We start from the raw sequence: 18588 nt of genomic DNA on the forward strand, positions 1-18588 counted from the left end.
TTTCTTCCCAATCCATCTGCCTCTCTTCTGGTGATGTCATTAAGCATCCTGCATGAGTCTGATAAAACCCTTTGCAATTCAAGTCTAACCTCTCTCTTGTCCCAAAGGGCATATCGATGTATCAGAAAGAAGGGAAAGCACGGGGAGTCCGTGCTGTTTGCATTTGGCTCCAGGCCTGCTAGGGAGAGTTGGCTGGCGCTGTGGTGTGACCTCCACAAGATCTTTCTTAGGAATAGACTTTCAGAATTTTTCCTTGCAATGTTATTGAAGTCCTTTGGCTTCCCCATAGTATCACATTTTCTGAAGCTGTCTTTCAGATCCCACAAAGGAGTCAATGTCTCATTATAGGGTGGTCTGAAGGAAAGGAGACCATCTTTAGTTTCTTGAACAAATTGTTTCAAAAATTAAAACTGCACTACCAGTCTCATGTTCATCCAAATGCAGAGAATTTTACAAATGGACAATATGGGTTTTTTTCTGGAAGGACGAGGCATGGTTGAAGGAGGAGGGTGGGTAGGGAACACTTTGTTTATCTTCAGTTTGAAACCATAAAAACATTTTATCAATGAACACATTTTTAGCTTTAAAATTTAAAAAAGACTACTGCATAAGAGGAGCTCTGCTTTTATTTTAGTTTTATATTTTAAAATTTGATTATTAGAAACTGAGAAAAACTTGATGATCACAGATACCCTATACTTTTTGGTTATTAAATCAGAGTTAGAAGAGCATAAGAGATTTAATCAGTGACACCCACACATGCACACATGCATTTTATAGATGAGAAAACTGAGACCCAGGGAGGAAAGGGAACTGGCCGGGATGTGACAGACTCAGAGCTAGAACTAGTGCATATCTGTCTGCTCCTCCCTGCTCCCTTTCCAGCACAGTGGCCATCTGGTTTCTGGTGCATGTTGGAGATAAATTTCTTGGTGTTTTCTAATTACACTATTGAATATACTGAGTTAGTTGGGCTTCCTAGTTGGTTTGTTGTAGATGTTGGCAACCTTCAGGAACATTCTATAAGGCCAAGGAGACATGAGGAGCTTCTTGCCAGTGAAAGGTAGTTATGATCTAGCAAGTGGCCTCCTCAGAGGAAGATGCTGTACCCATGATCTCTCTTCTTCTATTCGGTGATTTGCTGGGAGAGAGAGAGACTGATGGTGCTGGAGGAGGAGTGAAGCCCTGCCTGACACATGTGTGTGCCTCTTATTACAGAGTCATCAGCTATGAGTGCTGTCCTGGATATGAGAAGGTCCCAGGAGAGAAGGGCTGTCCTGCAGGTAATAAGCCAGGCCCTGCCTGTGGGTATGGTTGGAGGGGTGAGTAAGGAGAGAGGAGCATGCATATAAAAGTGTACAAGGTCTGAACATGGGTCCCTGGGGAGGGTGTATTGGCATTCTCCCATTCTTTCACGTGTCACTGGCCTTTATGTTCCATGCAAGAGGTGGAAGATAGGAGCGAGAAATAGTGCATTTCCTGAGCTACTTTTCAACAAACTAGTGGAGCAGAACCCAGTTCTGGCCTGCCCAGACTCTTTAGGAAGTGGAGGCTCCTGGGCCTCTTATCTTTGATTCTAAATGCATTCAGCAGGTTTGGCATGGCGGCCCTTTGCTTTCTGATCAGATCCTGCTAGAGGTCAGATGGGATAACTTGGTCTCTGGCTGGGCTGGGAACCCAGGGTACACCCACTCTGTGTCTAAATTTGGCCCACTGGAGTTCAGCAGTGAGCAGAGCTGCAAGGAGGCTCACCCAGAGTCAGTAAAGGATACCATGATTGGCAGCTCTGAGCCAAAGACAGGATGCCACCTTTGAAATTGATCAGAGTCTCTTCTTTAGTGCCACACATTACCAGCAACTGAGCAGAGGAGTTTGTGTTTTAACTTTGAAAAATAAGTTACTTTTAAGTTAAGATTATGAACCTGAAAAATGGCTAATAAAAAAAGTATGATGATAAAAGCAGTGTGATACTGAGCATGAGAGTCCATAACTAGATCAAAGTCATAAAATGTAGATTCCAGATTCCAGTGACAGACAACAAAATAGACCTTTTTGACAAAAAAAAAAAAAAGAATGTGAACCTGATTTAAAGGGCAGGGGTGGGGGGCGTGCAACATGGTCAGTGCCAAGGTCACGAGGAGGATGTTGTTGGCATGGTGTGGGGAGCATGTCATTATGACCCAAGTAGAAGGACTAGGTGGGATGGGGAGAGTGGTTGGGAAAAGGAGATAGGCCATAAGGGGGAGCTTGATCTCTGGACCCTAGTTTTAGATCTTTTAAAATGAACATTAGGCTCACTGTCTAAGAAGGATTTTATTACCTGCAAATACACAAAATACCTCTCAAAGATTTATAGTTGTTTCCTTCTAGTAGAGGCCATTAGGAAACTAGTTTCAATAAGAAGACAAGTCTGTAAAACTAGTGTGTAGTTAGGATTTCTCTTTCTGGTGTACATTCTTACCTGTGTTATCTAAATGTCTAAGAAAAAAAAAAAAAGCTGTGCTCTGCTGTGTTTAAAATGATTAGGGGAAAAAAATGATCAGAAATTTCCAATTAGCTGAGTTCACATAGAGAGGCATTTGACTACTTACTGAGTTATTTTAAGCTCTCAGCTCCCCAGCAATAGACTGTCTTTGGGCTTTTCCACCCACTCCCTCACCCCTCTTCACCTGCAGGTGTATCTCCAGGCCTCTCAGGCAGAGAAGGAAGGACAGGGGTGGTCTGGCTGGGGTGGCCCTGCAGAGGCCCATCCCTCCTTTGTCTTCTATCCCTGCAGCCCTTCCCCTCTCAAACCTTTACGAGACCCTGGGAGTTGTGGGATCCACCACCACTCAGCTGTACACGGACCGCACAGAGAAGCTGAGGCCTGAGATGGAGGGACCAGGCAGCTTCACCATCTTCGCCCCTAGCAACGAGGCCTGGGCTTCTTTGCCAGCGGTGAGCTGTTCCTTCTGCCCAGGGGGCTCTTCCTGGGAACTGCTTTATTCTGAGAGGTCTGGGCATGGAGAATAGGATCTGAAGCAATATCCTACTGTTCCTGGAAGCTTTACCTTTCACCCCACAGATACAAATTAAATAGGACTCACCAAGTCTCTTACAGTGTCCTGTTTGTCCCATTGGGCACAGACCCGTCTTGGTGTTCACGGAGGAGGTCTCTTTGGTAGGAGTGAGGTCTATGTCTACTTGGGGATTAGGAAGCATATTTCCCAGGGGAATGAGGGCCCACCCCTTGAACATGGGGTCTGCAGCTTCCTAACTGTCACATTGTTCTTCCTTCCAGGAAGTGCTGGACTCCCTGGTGAGCAATGTCAACATTGAGCTGCTCAACGCCCTCCGCTACCACATGGTGGACAGGCGGGTCCTGACTGATGAGCTGAAGCACGGCATGGCCCTCACCTCCATGTACCAGAATTCCAACATCCAAATCCACCACTATCCCAATGGGGTACGGGAATCCCCAGCCACACAGCACTGTCTTCTGTCCACTGCTGACCCATATGTGGGGCTACTCTCTGGGGTTTTGTCCTACAACCCCTGGCCTCCTGGGTCTTCTCCTTAGATCCTCTGGTTCCACAGTGGGTGGGTGTGAAAACATCATCTTCCCCTCCTGAGGCTTCCACATCCTGATTCTGTTTTGCTCACCACTTGTCTTTGCTTTTTCTCTGGGCAGATTATAACTGTCAACTGTGCTCGGCTGCTGAAAGCTGACCACCACGCCACCAATGGTGTGGTGCACCTCATTGATAAGGTCATCTCCACCATCACCAACAACATCCAACAGATCATTGAGATTGAGGACACCTTTGAGACCCTTCGGGTGAGGCACTTCCCTGGGCAGAGGCCCAGGCTGGGGACACCTGGCTTCCCAAGAGAGGCCTGGTAGATCAGAGGATGTCTCATGTGGGAAACATGGAGAATCCAATAATCATATGCCCAGCTTGGCCTAGCTGTGGAATGCCTGCTCTCTGTCCTCTCCTTTGGAAAGTTTCCTTTCCTTGGCTACCTGGGAAGGTTCAGTGGTTTGTGACTGAGGCAGGATGGGGAGATCTGAGCTGTGAGCTGCCTGGATCTCCACTGTGGGCTCCAGAGGTGGGAGGACCCTTCCTCCCGGATGTTGGCTTCCTCATGGGGACACCAGAATAATGGCCCGCCAGGCTGTGTAGACCACCCATTCCCACCCTGGGAGCCCTGTTCCAGTCCTACCCATGTTTCCTTGAAACCCAGACCAAGCACAGAGGCTACCAGAAGTTTAGAGTCTGACTCCTGGGCTGGCTTCTGACTGGTCTGAGGCCAAAAGAACATGCTCCCATCCCCCATGCCCAGCAGGCATCTGTCTTACAACTGAAGGGATGAGTGGTGTTGCTCTTGGCAGTGGCCACTCGGGGAAGTGAATGCAGGCTGCCCCGTCAGGGTTTTTGCTCTGATTCAAGAAGAACTTCCTAACCACAAAGGATACAATTGGGAGTGGGCCGCCCCTCCCTGGAGATCTCCAACACAGAGAGACAAACACACTGGGACCGGCTGGAGTGGATGGGCCTCAGCAAGTGGGGATGGCTTGGAGCTGGCTCTGGAGGGCCCTGTGACTCTATACTCTTCTCCCCTGCCTTTCTTCTGGGTCACCCAAAGGGCAGGAATCTGCAAGGGAAAGATGTCACTATAAAGTTTTCATTAACAATGGTTGATCTTGTTGAAAGCCCTCTTACTCTTTAGGTTTGGCAAATCTTCCTCCCTTGCTTTTTCCCCTTTGCCCTCCCTGATGGCCATCTTTCCTGTTTCTAACATGCTTACTAAGCACCTCCTACTTTCCGGGTATTGTTCTATGTGCTGGGGTATAGAGTGGACTGTCCTTGAGGTTGCTCATATTCTCTGTTGTGTTAACCAGTCCACACGAGCAAACAAGGCAGCCACAGACTGAACAGAGGGTGAGGTCAGCAAGTCGGTGGTGGGCAGAATATCAGGAGGCCTAGGGCAGGCTTCTTTGGAAGAGATGACCAGAGTGGAGACCTGAAGGACCATAATGGGCCTGTTCTACAAAACACTAGGCAAGAGCACGGCCAGTGGAGGGAAGGCAAGAGCAGAGCTCCAAGCAGGCACAGCAAAGCAGAGGCACAAGAGCCAGAGTGACACCCCAACGGAAGCAAGAGGATGCAGCGAGGCCAGGCCAGACCCCGAAGAGGGGACAGGAGGCTGGCTCCATCCTGAGAGGGACAGGATGCCCTCAGGCTTTTAGGAGCCATTTTGGCTATGGTGTAAAGAATGGGTCATGTGATCCTTATGCTCCTGGAGCTCACAGAAGTAATTACCAATAACTATGGGATTACCGTTGGGAGAAGGGCAACAGGCGATGAGAACGTCAGTACCAGGCAGATAAACTTTTGTCTGGGGGCTTGCGGGCTGGGAGGAATGCCACGTTGACCTCTCAAAGAAAGGGTATTTCAGACAAGACCTGAAGAAGGAATAAAAGTCAAAGAAGCAAAGAAAGAGGGAAGGGCTGAGGGAACAACCTGGAGGTGGGAAGGAAGATGTACAGTAGTATCTGAAAGATGGCCCTTATGGTTGGGGTCAAGCCAGGACCCCCATGGAGGCCATAATAGAAGGGAGGTTTGGTCCAGCACCTCTTTTCTCCTTTTTTTTTTTTTTTGCACTAGGGATTGAACTCAGGGGTGCTTTACCACAGAACTACCTTTTTAATTTATTTTGAGACAGGGTCTCCCTAAGTTGCTGAGGGTCTTGCTAATTTGTTGAGGCTGGCCTTAAACTTATGATCCTCCTGCCTCATCCTCCTGAGTCCCTGAGATTATAGGTGTATGCCACCATATCCAGATCAGCTTCTCTCTTCACCTTGGGCTTCTATAAAAGTCTCCAGCTCCCAACAGAGAACTAGCAAGTCTGTGTGTTCACCTGCTGGGAAGAGCCGAGAGTTCCAGAAAGTACGTCATCTTCTCTCTTTCTCCCAGGCTGCTGTAGCCGCATCAGGGCTCAACACTGTGCTTGAGGGTGACGGCCAGTTCACTCTCCTGGCTCCAACCAATGAGGCCTTTGAGAAGATCCCTGCTGAGACCCTGAACCGAATCCTGGGTGACCCTGAGGCTCTGAGAGGTGAGCATCCTTAGCTCCGGCAACTGCTAAGCAGCCAGACTGAGCCCAAGACCTGCTCTACTTCAAGACAGGAACACTGCCTGTCATGAGGTCTTTCAGAATGACCACCACAGCCATGGCTTGTGTTGTTTCTGTCTAGCCGTGTCTCTGCAGAAGCCAAAGAGCCCCCTCCCTGGCTTTAAGGGGTGAGCCTAGAACCCCACAGCATTTGTGGAGAGCTGGGGAAGTAGGCAGAGCTGGAAGTCACAGCTGACCCTGGCCAGTCACAGCAAAAGACTCACGTGGCCAAGACCAGAGCAGGGCTGCCCGGTGGATAGGCAGTTTGGAGATGTGGGATGGGGTAGCAGGTAATGGCATCCTGAAAATAGAATCACCATGCTGACCCTGGAAATCTGCCTCTGTCTAGTCATGGGTAAGCTACAGTTAAAACCTAGTTCTTGCTGGGTGCCTGTAATCCCAGCAGTTTGGGAGGCTGAGGCTGGAGGATCCCCAGTTCAAAGCCAGCCTAAATAAAATACAAAATAGGGCTGGGATATGGCTCAGTGGTCAAGTGCCCCTGAGTTTAATCCTGATACCCCAAAACAAAACAACAACAACGACAAAAACCCTATTTCTTATATTAACTCTTCATTGCTGGTTCTATCCTTTCCTTGGTGAGCTGCTAAGTTAGGTGGGCATCAACTAATGCCAAGGGGAGGGAAGGAGCAAGCATTCCCCCACCAGATCCCTTTCAGCTCTGTACTTCTTTTGTATATGTGTGTGTGTGTGTGTGTTTGTAAATGGTCACAATAACTTTATTTTATTTGTTTTTTTATATGGTGCTGAGCATCAAACCCAGTGCCTCACATGTGCTAGGCAAGCACTCCACCACTGAGCCATAACCATAGTCCTCAACTCTGTACTTTTTTTTTCTTTCTTGGTACCAGGGCTTGAACTCAGGGACATTCAACCACTTAGCCACATCACCAGCCCTATTTTGTATTTTATTTAGAGACTGGGTCTCACTAAGTTGCTTAATGCCTCACTTTTGCTAATCCTCCTGCCTCAGCCTCCTGAGCCACTGGGATTACAGGTGTGCACCACTGCACCTGGCTCAACTCTGTACTTTTTAAGGGTCATGAGCAGTAAGCTTCCTGATCAGTCCCAAATGCCCTGGAAAAGGAAGTAGGCCCCAAGTCTCCTGTGTACCCCAACCACACAATTCCTCCCAAACATAAAATCTAGGGATGACTTCATTTCTTTTGAATCTATTTAAACCTACCTTTACAATACATGCCTCATGCATTTCAGACACACTATAAATTTAAAATGTTCTCCTCCTGGCTGGGCATGGATAGGAAGGAGCACATTTCTGAAAGCACAGATGGGATCTGTGGTATGTCCAGAGGATTAGGATGCCTCTAGATGCCTGTACGGTGCTGGGTCCTGGAGTCACAAAAGTGAATACAGCCCAGTCTTTGCCATCAAGGACATTAAAGCCTAGTGGCAGGCTTCAAAACATATTGTTGGGATCTGATCTGATGCGTTCAATGACAGAGATATTCAACACATTGTGGGAATGAAGCTGGGATGGGGCCTACACAGGTTCAGGGGTCTTGAAGTCTTCCTGAACGAGAGGAGACTTACAGGCATCTCAAGATGGTTTGCTTCCCATTGAGAACTATGTCCCCCATTGTGTTAGTCAGCTTTCCATCACTATAACATACCTGAGATAATCAACTCATAAAGAAAAAAGGTTCCTTTGGGCTTAGTTTTGTAAATTTCTATCTGTGGTCAATTGGCCCTATTGCTTTTGGGCCTATGACTCTGGGGCCATTCACCTGAAAAAAGACAGAGTGAGAGGGACCAGGTTCCCACAATCCTCTTTGAGGGCCCACCCCCCAATGACCTAAAGACCTCCCACTAGGCCCCACCTCTTAAAATTTCTACCACCTCCCAATAATGCCATCCTGGGGACCAAGCCTTTAACACCTGGGTCTTCAGGAAACGGTCCAGAATAGAGCTATAGTACCCATTAAAACATCTTTTGTACAGAGCATTATTATATCTTCAGAAATATCAGAACTCCTTATTGTAAAGTAGAAGAAAAAATGACTGCTAATTTGTGCGTTTTGCATATCTGGTGTTTTCTGCTTGGAAACTGGTTTTCTCAAAGAAAGGGCTCTCTGTTGCTGTAGCTGCAGAGTTGAAGGAACAGGGCCATGGGCCTACCGTCAGTGGTCTCCTGCTCTTACTACATAGGTTGACTGATAGGCGAGAAGCAACCCTGGGCTGGCATGTCCCATTTGAAGCTTGACTACTACTCCTGGCCCTAGAAGTTCACCCCTACCCCACCCCAGAGCTTCAATTTCCTTGTCTGAGATGCAAGGTCCCCAAAGGCCTCATTCCCATGGGGTCTTGCTGACCTTTCTCTTCCCCTCTGGCTGAATTGGGTCAGCACTGGCTTTCAAAGTCCGTTTCCAGCAGCCCAAAGCCTCTACAGGGCCTCAGAGCTTCCTCTTCTCCATGACAGCGCAGTTTTGGTTCCCACGCTGAGGGACAGCTTGAGACTCTGTGGTGAGACTGTAAGACAGAGGGCCTTGGCGATCTTGGAGAGCAGCAGCCCAGGAACCTGTTTGGCCTGGGGGTGGGGAAGGTGTGACCTCGTTGACCACCCTTATAGCCACCTCTGTTTACAGGTCATGAATGCCAGCAAGAGCCATGATGGGCTTAGCAGCACTTCTTGGGAACCCAATTCTTTCCCTGCCCCTAATGTAGCACCTGGACAAGTGAATAAACAATGATATTTATTAATTGCAGGTGTGGCAAATGGGATGGCCAAGGCCATGTCTTATTCTTCCCCATGCACACCTCTAAGACAGATCCTGGCAGCTAGTAGTAGACTCTTGGGTAAAATAAACAAAAAACCCAGACAAATGAATTGTATAATAAATTGTCCTTTGCTGCAGTTTTCATCTTTTCCTGCCATATATTGTATTTTTATAAAGGTTAGTAATTTTTAAAATCCCATGATAGTCTCACTTGAGTTTTTCTTTTTCCCCTGAAGTTCGGATCCTAATAGAGAATCCACCCTGAATTTGAGTGCTCTTAAGATAATGGGAACGTTGTTTAACAATCTCCTCTGTTCTCAGGTTTCAGATTGCATGGTAGCCTTATAGTAGCCTAGGAGACAAATACTTTTCTTGACTTCACTTGACTGATGAGGAAGATGAGACCCAAGGAGGCTAAATGGCTCGCCCAGGGTCCCACAACTAGCCCATGGCAAGGGATTCAAACTCAGGCAGTCTAACTCCAGAGCCCCAGCTAGAGTTTAGAGGGTAGCCAGCAGGAGGAGAAAGAATCTGGGCCCTGTGTCACTCTACTCTTATCTGAAGGTCCTTATCCAAAAGTGTAGAATGCTCACAGCCATGGGAAGACTGCCAGCTGGCCCTGAAGTCGGGTTAGAGCAGGCTCTTTCTTGACCTATGTCCTCTTCTGCACCCAGACCTGCTGAACAACCATATCTTGAAGTCAGCCATGTGTGCAGAGGCTATTATTGCGGGGGTGTCCATGGAGACTCTGGGGGGCACCACATTGGAGGTAGGCTGCAGCGGGGACATGCTCACCATCAATGGGAAGGCCATCATCTCCAACAAAGACATCCTGGCCACCAATGGTGTGATCCACTTCATAGATGAGCTGCTTATCCCAGATTCAGGTAAGCCAGGCCTCCAGGGCTCTTGATTCTGCCAGGTTTACCACCCCTGCTGTCCCTGGAGGTGGGCTTGAGGGATTCAGGGATCCTTTGGGCCTCTTCCTTGCCTGTACGTAACTTGTAGTCTTACAGTCACCTGGAAACTGGTGGGTTGGGGCCAGATTATAAGGAGACTTCGCTTCAGGTATGGGGGTCTTGATGTTACCTGGGAGGCAGTGGGGACCTATTGAGAAAGTACATGGGGAAGGAGAGACACAATCCTGGAATCGTTTCAGAAGATCTGCCTACTGTGGTTGGACACAGAGGACCATTTGCTGACCTCAGAGCATTTGCTTCATCAATAGTGCTCAAGCTAGCCCAGGGTCACTGCCTTTGTCCTATTTAGTGGGTGAAGGAATCTCACAGTTACAGACAAAACTCCATCTATAGGAGAGGTCATGACCCTTGTGTAGTCTTCAGAAGCCACCACACAGGCGATGTGGCCTGCCTAGCCTCAGAGAAGCCCTGATGAAGCCACCTGAGGCAGCCTCTGCCCTGTGCCCAACTGAAGCTCACCTATTTTCCCCTAGGTTAAGTTTTCTGGTGACACAAACCCACTGGGCCCTGCAGTGTTTAGAGGATTGTTGATTCATGAGATGACATTCCTGCTGATACATGTCACACTCTGGGGTGGACGGATGCCAAGTGCAAACAGCACTATTAACTTTTGAACCCACTCTCTCCTTCCCGTAGCCAAGACGCTGTTTGAATTGGCTGCAGAGTCTGACGTTTCCACAGCCGTTGACCTTTTCAGACAAGCAGGCCTCGGTACACATCTCTCCGGAAATGAACGGGTGACCCTCCTGGCCCCCCTGAATTCTGTATTCAAAGGTAACATGGGGAAAGTGCCCCAGTTGGGCCATCTTTGGGGGCAGCCACACACACACACACTTGTCACCTCCAGGACACTCTCCTGCTTTGCAGGACCCATTAGACCTTCCACCCAGCTCCATCCAAAACAGCTGTGGCTTCATCAGAAACTTCAGACTCGCTCTGCATTTGGCCAGGCTGAGGGTGCATTTGGGGATCTGTTTCTCAGAAGTCCAGATTTTACCTCTGCCGGGAGAGCAGCACGTTCCCTTGCCTTGTTGTCTGTAAGGCCAATGCCAATGCATAGGTGGGTGGTCAGCATGAAGGTAGTGCTGAGCTGCAGCCATGGGGAAGGCAGAGAAGGGGAACAAGTTGTATGCATACCTTTCTTTTCCACTTAGGGCAAGACTCCAAACACCTTCCATTATCTGCACTTTTTTTTTCCTTTGAGGAAGATGCCAGATATTAAGGAATATTGGCAGCCGTGCTTGATTTCTCAATCTCCATTTCCAAACTCAAAAGAGTGATCAGCTTTTCACCACATTTGTCTCTCATCCTTCTGGTCCTCTAAGGAGCCTGGCTCTCTGGATGTAACCCCACCTTCTCTTGTAGATGGAACCCCTCGCCTTGATGCCCAAACGAGGAGTTTGCTTCTGAACCACATAGTTAAAGACCAAGTGGCCTCCAAGTATTTGTACCATGGTCAGACCCTGGACACGCTGGGTGGCAAGAAACTGAGAGTTTTTGTCTATCGTAATGTAAGTTCTGGGTCATAAATCATCCTCCTTTGGCTCAATTCTAAGAAATGGAAGTTGTATTCATGTTTTTACAATGTCCTCTATAAGCAGGAGTTGGCATAAGAACTGGTTTCTAGTAAGGAAAGAAGTGATTTCTGCAGAGTATAGGATAGTAAGTGAGCTCCTGGAGAAAGATTAGAACCTCTTTTTCTGAAGGTCTCAGAGAATAAGCTACACACCTGTCTGATCCGGATTGTTAAACAGTAAGACCACCTGGAACTCAGAGGGATGGACATGTGGGAGGAAGGATGAAGGTTTTGAGTCTTTCTACTTATGTGAAGAGAAGCCCCCTGAACAGCCCTCCTTGGTCTCTTATTTCTCTTCAAACCCCACAACTACCCTGGGATATCAAAAGGCAAAACATTGCTCCTGCCTGGGACCAACCAGCACCATTTAACTAAAGATGGTTGTCATCTGTTAAATAAACAAGCTCATGGCCTCCTTCTATTTATTTGATCATGGTCCATGTTCCTCAAGTGTAACTAATATTCTCATTATGGGTCCCCTGGGTGACTTTCCTGGGACCTCTGTGCTCTTTCTTTCCTTGAGGAAGACTGTTTGGTATTGTTTTCTTTCCTGGAGAAAATATGTCATTTTATCCCACCTTTTCTGACCTTTGGGATGATGCCATCAGCACAGACCCTGAACAGACGGGAGACCCTGGGAGGATGACCAGCCCTGTCTTTCTCTGCAGAGCCTGTGCATCGAGAACAGCTGCATTGCTGCCCATGACAAAAGGGGGCGGTATGGGTCCCTGTTCACCATGGACCGGATGCTGACCCCTCCCATGGGGACCGTCATGGACATCCTGAAGGGTGACAGTCGCTTTAGGTAACCAGTCTCATCCCAGGGTGGGACTTTTGCCAAGTGGTTGTGCCAGGGCAGGACACTGTACCTCAACTTCCCCAGAGCTTCAGCTAACAGTAGTGGTACACTGTGTGACCATCCAGACTTGGGGTAGGGAAAGGATAAGGGTCCTTTCCCTTGGAATCTTAAGTTTAAAAGAAAGGTTACTCTGGGGATTATAATCCCTATAATCAAGGGAAGTGGACAGAGGACTATGTTTTTATTACTAAAGCACAAGAAAAACTTTGCTTTCTCATTGCAAAATCCCTAAGTACACACAGCACAGGACTCTGAGGGGGAGACAAGTCTTTGCCTCTCTGTGCAGTATCTACTTATTGGCAACCAATGTCCCCAGTGCCCTCTCCATTTCTGACTTGCTTATTCACCACTGGGTATTGTCATGTTGAATTTCTCAGCTGTCTGTATCAGGATCTGGAAGACACATCCCTCTTCCCTTCCCACAATCACATACCTAGTCCCCAGTGGCTCAGTCAACCATGTCTCCCACCTCTCTTCTCCCTCCTTCCCTCTCTGGTCCCTGAGCTCTGCCCATTTAACCAAGCATGACATTAATACTGGGTGGAGAGAAGATGCAGAATGAACCAGTTTCCTTTTCTTGCATAGACAGCATGTCAAATCCAGTAAGGTGTCAAAAACAGTAAGGTGTGTGCATTCTGGTTGTATGGACTCTACTATCCCCAGTAGTGAGGTATTTGGAGAAAACCTCCCGACTCATCCCTCACAGGTGGGTGACATTTCCTTTGCGTGTATCCACAGCATGCTGGTAGCCGCCATCCAGTCTGCAGGGCTGACAGAGACTCTCAACCGGGAAGGGGTTTACACAGTTTTTGCTCCTACAAATGAAGCCTTCCAAGCCATGCCACCAGAAGAACTGAACAAACTCTTGGGTAAAAACCAACTTAACTCCATGTTTCCACTTTTCTAAAGTAACAATCCAGGGCCCTGGAAGGAAACTGTAGGTGTGTTATAAAGGCGTTGACTCAAAGGAATTTAGTGATGAGCCCATTTGGAGAAAGGGCAGGGCTTAGGGAACTAGCAAAGGATGATGCCATCCAGGGCTGGTGACAGAAGGAAGCCTTTACCACCACCACCACCCCGGCCTGGGGTGGGGAATGAGGGCAGAACCAGAGAGACCTTGCACCTTGGGCTGAGAACAGCAGAGCCATTCATAGCCACTATCAGGACTTATAGCAAGGGAGGCCACTCAGTGCCCTAGCTCCCTCTCCTCCCAGTTGCCTGCTGGGCCTCCATTAGCCAATCACAGGAGGAGGAGGGAGCCAGGATGTTGTCATTCATAGAATCAGCTTCCTGGGGCACCAAACTAGGCAGAGACAGGTAGACAGAAATTGAGTGTGGATGGCAACCAGCTCAGTCACATGGGTGTGTTTTCCACTGGGGACCTGTGAGAAGAGCAATAACGAGGCCATTTACTTGTGTTACTTGTGTTAAATGTCCCTCGGGATAAAAGCTTTCCCAAGAAGGTAGTCACAGCCTTGAGAAATGTCTTTGAGGATGTGTGGGAGGCAATCTAGCAGTAACAAGTCTGGGCTTCTGGATTACCTGAAAACAGGTTCAAATCCTGGCTCAGACATTTACCAGGTGAGTGACCTCTAGCAAATTGCTTAACCTCTCTGAGCCTCAGTATTCCCATTACAAAAATGAGGGTAGCCAGTTTCCTCACTGGATGTGTTGTGGGGATTCTGTGGGGTGCTGCGAGCAGTGCTAGGTGCACATCATGAATCAAGAGCCGTGGTGACGGAGGGCTTTGGCATTTTGCTGAGTTGCATGCCCTTGAAAGGCAGGGCCACCATCACAGAAAGGTGAGCCTGAGGAGGAGGATGAGGACAAGGAAGGACCTCAGCCAAACCTCTAGACACACATTGTTTACACCTCCCTTCCTGCAGGAGCATAGAAGGCTCGGGTTACAGTCAGCTCTGAGCTAAATTTGTGTCCTGTTTAATTTTCTTTATTGCTAAATGAATGTCTGTGTCCCCAAGGCTGACGTATGTTCCTGAGAAGAGGGGAGAAGTTCATGCACAACATAAACTTTCCATCCTCTCTCAGCCAGGCAAGAATGGAATATTCCCTAGGTGGCCCAGGCCTGCTGGGCTTCCCTCTCATTTTCAATTGTATGGGAGTGGAGGAGGGGCCAAGAAAAAGCTTCCCCAAACACGCCCCCCTCACCTCCACCCCAGGCAGGCTAAATGGGCAGACCTGGGAGATGGAGTGTAGTCCAGCTCTTTCTGGAAAGAAGGAGGCCCCTGGCATCAGCGCGGGGGGGGGTGTTCTCCTAGCTCTGCATCTCCCGACAGTATTTTGTGGAAGGGGGAACTCATCAGTGGCAGCTGCAGATGACTCCATCCCCTGGCACTAATGTAGATTTGTCCAAGTAAAGTCTACAAGATGCTTTAAAGCTAGTTAGGTGAGATAGGACTCACCTGTAGTCCCAATGGCTCGTGAGGCCAAGGCAAGAGGATTGCAGGTTCGAGGCTAGCCTGGGCAACTTAGCAACACCCTGTCTCAAAATAAAAAAGGCTAGGAATGTAGCACAGAGGTAGAATGCATCTGGGTTTAATTCCCAGTACCACCAGGAAAAAAGGCTTTAAAACTTCCTCTGTTCTCAGTTTCAGGATGATGGGAATAGCTGCCCATGAGCCCTGGGAGAATCAGCCATTGACTGGAAACAGGAGTTTCAGAGTTGAGAGGGCAGCTGGCGGTTTTAGAAACTGCCTCCCACACTTAATTTGGGAAAGGCCTGTTCACCTTTATGAGCCATCAGATGCCTCCCCAGTTGGTGGAGAAATTGATGTGGGCTGGAAGGAATGTGGAGACGTGCCGAGGAGGGATGCGGCAGAGGGAATACCCCCTTGGCCCTGACCTCGTGGGCTCCGTGGCGCCTCCAGAGTGCAGCTGTTGACTCTTTTAAAAAAATCTCCCTTCAGGAAACAGCCGTCTCAAGCACAGTATGCATTTGAGGGCAGAATGTGTAAATATTTCACTACTGTGTTGTAAACATCAGGAGCCACACTGATGAATCGTCCCAGATGCCAGTGCTGGAAAGGTCCCTGGCTTTCCAAGCAAATATTTAGTTCATGGAAACATGAGTCATACTCGCAGAGGAGTATGGATTAACTCCTTCTCAGCAGCTAGGGAGCTCAGCATCAGAGAGAGCCTGAGCTTAACCCAGCAGCCCTGGGTCTGCAGGGGCAGATTCATGATGATAGATATGTGCTTGTGTCCACTGACTGTTAGGCAGACAGCAGGTCACAGGAATGAGCACACACTGAGTGCTCAATGAGTGCTTATTATGAGGGCAGAGAGTTCTCCATCTCAGGGATGACCACTTGCATCTTCTCATCTGGGTCCTTGACCTCTCCAGGCAGTTTCCAACCTTGGGATTCACTCTGTCTCCTTTTCCCACTGACCTGCAGGAAATGCCAAGGAACTTGCCAACATCCTGAAATACCACGTAGGTGATGAAATCCTGGTTAGCGGAGGCATTGGGGCCTTGGTGCGGCTGAAGTCTCTCCAAGGAGACAAACTGGAAGTCAGCTCGGTGAGTGTGCCAGCAAGTCAAAAGGCTGGCTGTGGCCTCCAAGGTTCCAAGGCACATCTCACCCAGGATGGCCTGTGACACATACTTTCTTTAAGATGCATCCTGAGTCTCTGAATGTTGTTTGTCCAAAGAACGAGAGAAAAAGAGAAGAGTGTCCTCAGGGAAATGAAGTGAGAATGTAGTTAGACATGAGTAAGAACTTCCAGATTTACAAGGGAATAAAGCATCTGGAGAGGCCCTTTGGGGAGATGGTGGGGAATTACCTATATGTCTTAAGAGATAAATCTGTCTCCTCCTTATGCTGGCCCCCAACATGAGCTGCATGAGCTGCATCATGAACCAGATTGTTACAAGGGACTTTTCAGTTCCGATGCCAGCTCCGTGAACCTTCTCTTGCTCTGCATGTTTTTGATACCATTCTGCCTTGGAGAGAGAGCAGATAGCCAGCCCAGCCCAGCCCAGCCCAGCGGCTGCATTGGCAGAGGCTGCTGACCTCTCCATGGAAGGATCACTCTGTGTGTGGCTGGCTACGGCCCCCCATCCTCTCTCCTGGCCTTCGGCATCCCTTGACTACCAGTTTTTCCTAGAAGCTGGGAAGACACATAGGGAGTGACTTGTATGACCCCTACAAGTCAAGCCAGAACACCTAGTTTCAGGTGTTGGGTCTTGTCTGTCACAGGAGCATGGGTTCAGGAAGGCCTGAGATAGATGTTCCCTGAGTGGGCCTCCTAGGAAGGAAGGAAGAAAGGAAGGGAGGAAGGGGGAAGGCAGGCCTTTGGCCCAGAATTAAAGGCCTGGCTTCTGTGCCCAGCTATCTCGCCTACATGGCTTAAAAGATGTAGTTTACCTCTCCTGAGACTCAGTTTCAATAAGTGAGACAACAATACCTCCCTCTGGGTGTGGTGGTATGCCCCTGGAATTCCAGCAACTTGAAGGCTGAGGCAGGAGGATTGAAAGCTCAAAGCCAGCCTGAGAAAAAATTTAAAAGAAGAGAAAACTGGAGATGTAGCTCAGTGGAAGAGTGCCCCTGGGTTCATCTCCCCAGTGACACAAAGATAAACAAAAACAAAACTAAGTTTTTTGAGGGCTAAGTGGATAACACAAAGGAGAATTTTATAAATCACAGTGTGCCAAATCCACGACAGGGGTTGAAGGTCAGCAGAGGGTGGGGCCTGTGTCACTTACCAGAGTATCCCCAGTACTTAACAGAGGGCCTGGCACAGGTATGTGTTCAGTAAATGCTTAGTGAATGAATAGAAGAATTATGTTCTGGGCTGGGTGCGGTGGCACACATCTGTAATCCCAGCAGCTTGGGAGGCTGAGACAGGACGTTTGTGAATTCAAAGCCAGCCTCAGCAAGGGCAAGTCACTAAGCAACTCTGTGTGACCCTGTCTCTAAATAAATTACAAAATAGGGCTGAGGATGTGGCTCAGTGGTTAAGCACCCCCAAGTTCAATCCCCTATACCAAAAAAAAAAAAAAAAAAAAAAAAAAAAAGAAGATTCTGTTCTGTTTTGTTATTGTTGTCTCTTTTTCCTTTAGAAAAACAATGTAGTGAATGTCAATAAGGAACCTGTTGCGGAAGCCGACATCATGGCTACAAATGGCGTGGTCCATGTCATCACCACCATTCTGCAGCCTCCAGGTAAGTCCCTAACATATAGCATCGCTGCTGACTCTGCAGAGGCTCCTTCTCTCCATGTGACAGAAGAAAAATGTTCTAAACAAAGATAACCTGAAATTGTGACATTCCCACCATGGCTACATGAATGGGCTCCTTGTGGCTGTCTAAAAAGTGAGTTGGGAACTGTGGTTTTGAATGCACTACACTAAGGAACTTGTGGATACATGTCTTCTTGCTGAATTGCCCACTGTCTTAGCCCCTCTTAGACAAGGTCCAGTTGTGTGGTGCATGCAGCTGTGGGCTGCAGGGTTCCCAGGGCTCATCTTCAGTACCTCTTTACCCCCAGGGCAACTGGACTTCAGTCCTGTCCCTCCTCACTTGTGCATGTTAGCTTTCTCTGCTCTCTCTTCCCCCAGGGGCCAAATTCCACAATGAGTTATGAAAAGTTATAGGGGAAAATTTTGTTTGGAAACATGAGTCAGAAAGCCCAATAGTGCCTGTCACTCATGGCTGTTAGTGACGCCAGGCTAAGCGTACCAAAGCTGTTTTTTCTTTCTCCAGCCAACAGACCTCAGGAACGAGGGGATGAGCTTGCAGACTCTGCCCTGGAAATCTTCAAACAGGCATCCGCATTTTCCAGGGTAAGAAGCCTATTAGGTTCATGCCTCTCTGGAACAGCCTTGGGGCCCCTGTTTGGGTCCATGAAGGGTCTTTCCAGATCCTGACTTCCTTGTCCACTTTCCCAGAGCTTTTAGGAAATATCTCCCCACATCCACTGGGATATCCTCTGCCCTGGATGATGTGGAATCCATAGAAAGTACCCAGGTAGCTCCTGCTTCCTTTGTGAACTTTAGCCCACAAAGGGGCCTCTGAACCCCAGTTCACCAGGAAGCCACTGTTAGTGAGAAAAACTCTGGAGTCCATCTGGCCAACAATGCCAGCCCATACTGAGGTCACCTTAGGGTGGCCTGGCCTGCCCTGAGCCTGGGCCTCTGAGTTGCTCTTCCATTTTCCATAGGACCCATTCTGGGTGATGTTGGGGCTCTCTGGCAGTGTGTGGATCCTGGGTAAGGGCTACCGAGCCAGTTATGTGGGGGGGGGG

The 18588-nt window shown here is 48.5% G+C and overlaps 1 protein-coding gene across 1 annotated transcript in view; it reads left to right on the forward strand.

The window, feature by feature from the left end:
* The window catches only part of Tgfbi (transforming growth factor beta induced), a 33763-nt gene that overhangs the window by 13413 nt on the left and 1762 nt on the right, over positions 1–18588 (forward strand). Inside the window, exons 3-15 of the mRNA XM_015488589.2 lie at positions 1219–1283; positions 2777–2937; positions 3281–3445; positions 3671–3817; positions 5958–6099; positions 9584–9796; positions 10526–10663; positions 11255–11400; positions 12134–12270; positions 13063–13193; positions 15738–15862; positions 17405–17507; positions 18048–18127. Coding sequence (XP_015344075.1) covers positions 1219–1283; positions 2777–2937; positions 3281–3445; positions 3671–3817; positions 5958–6099; positions 9584–9796; positions 10526–10663; positions 11255–11400; positions 12134–12270; positions 13063–13193; positions 15738–15862; positions 17405–17507; positions 18048–18127 — 1753 coding nt within the window. The remainder of the gene's footprint in view (positions 1–1218; positions 1284–2776; positions 2938–3280; positions 3446–3670; positions 3818–5957; positions 6100–9583; positions 9797–10525; positions 10664–11254; positions 11401–12133; positions 12271–13062; positions 13194–15737; positions 15863–17404; positions 17508–18047; positions 18128–18588) is intronic.

Source organism: Marmota marmota, unplaced genomic scaffold (assembly GCF_001458135.2).
Source record: "Marmota marmota marmota unplaced genomic scaffold, marMar, whole genome shotgun sequence".
Taxonomy (NCBI): domain Eukaryota; kingdom Metazoa; phylum Chordata; class Mammalia; order Rodentia; family Sciuridae; genus Marmota; species Marmota marmota.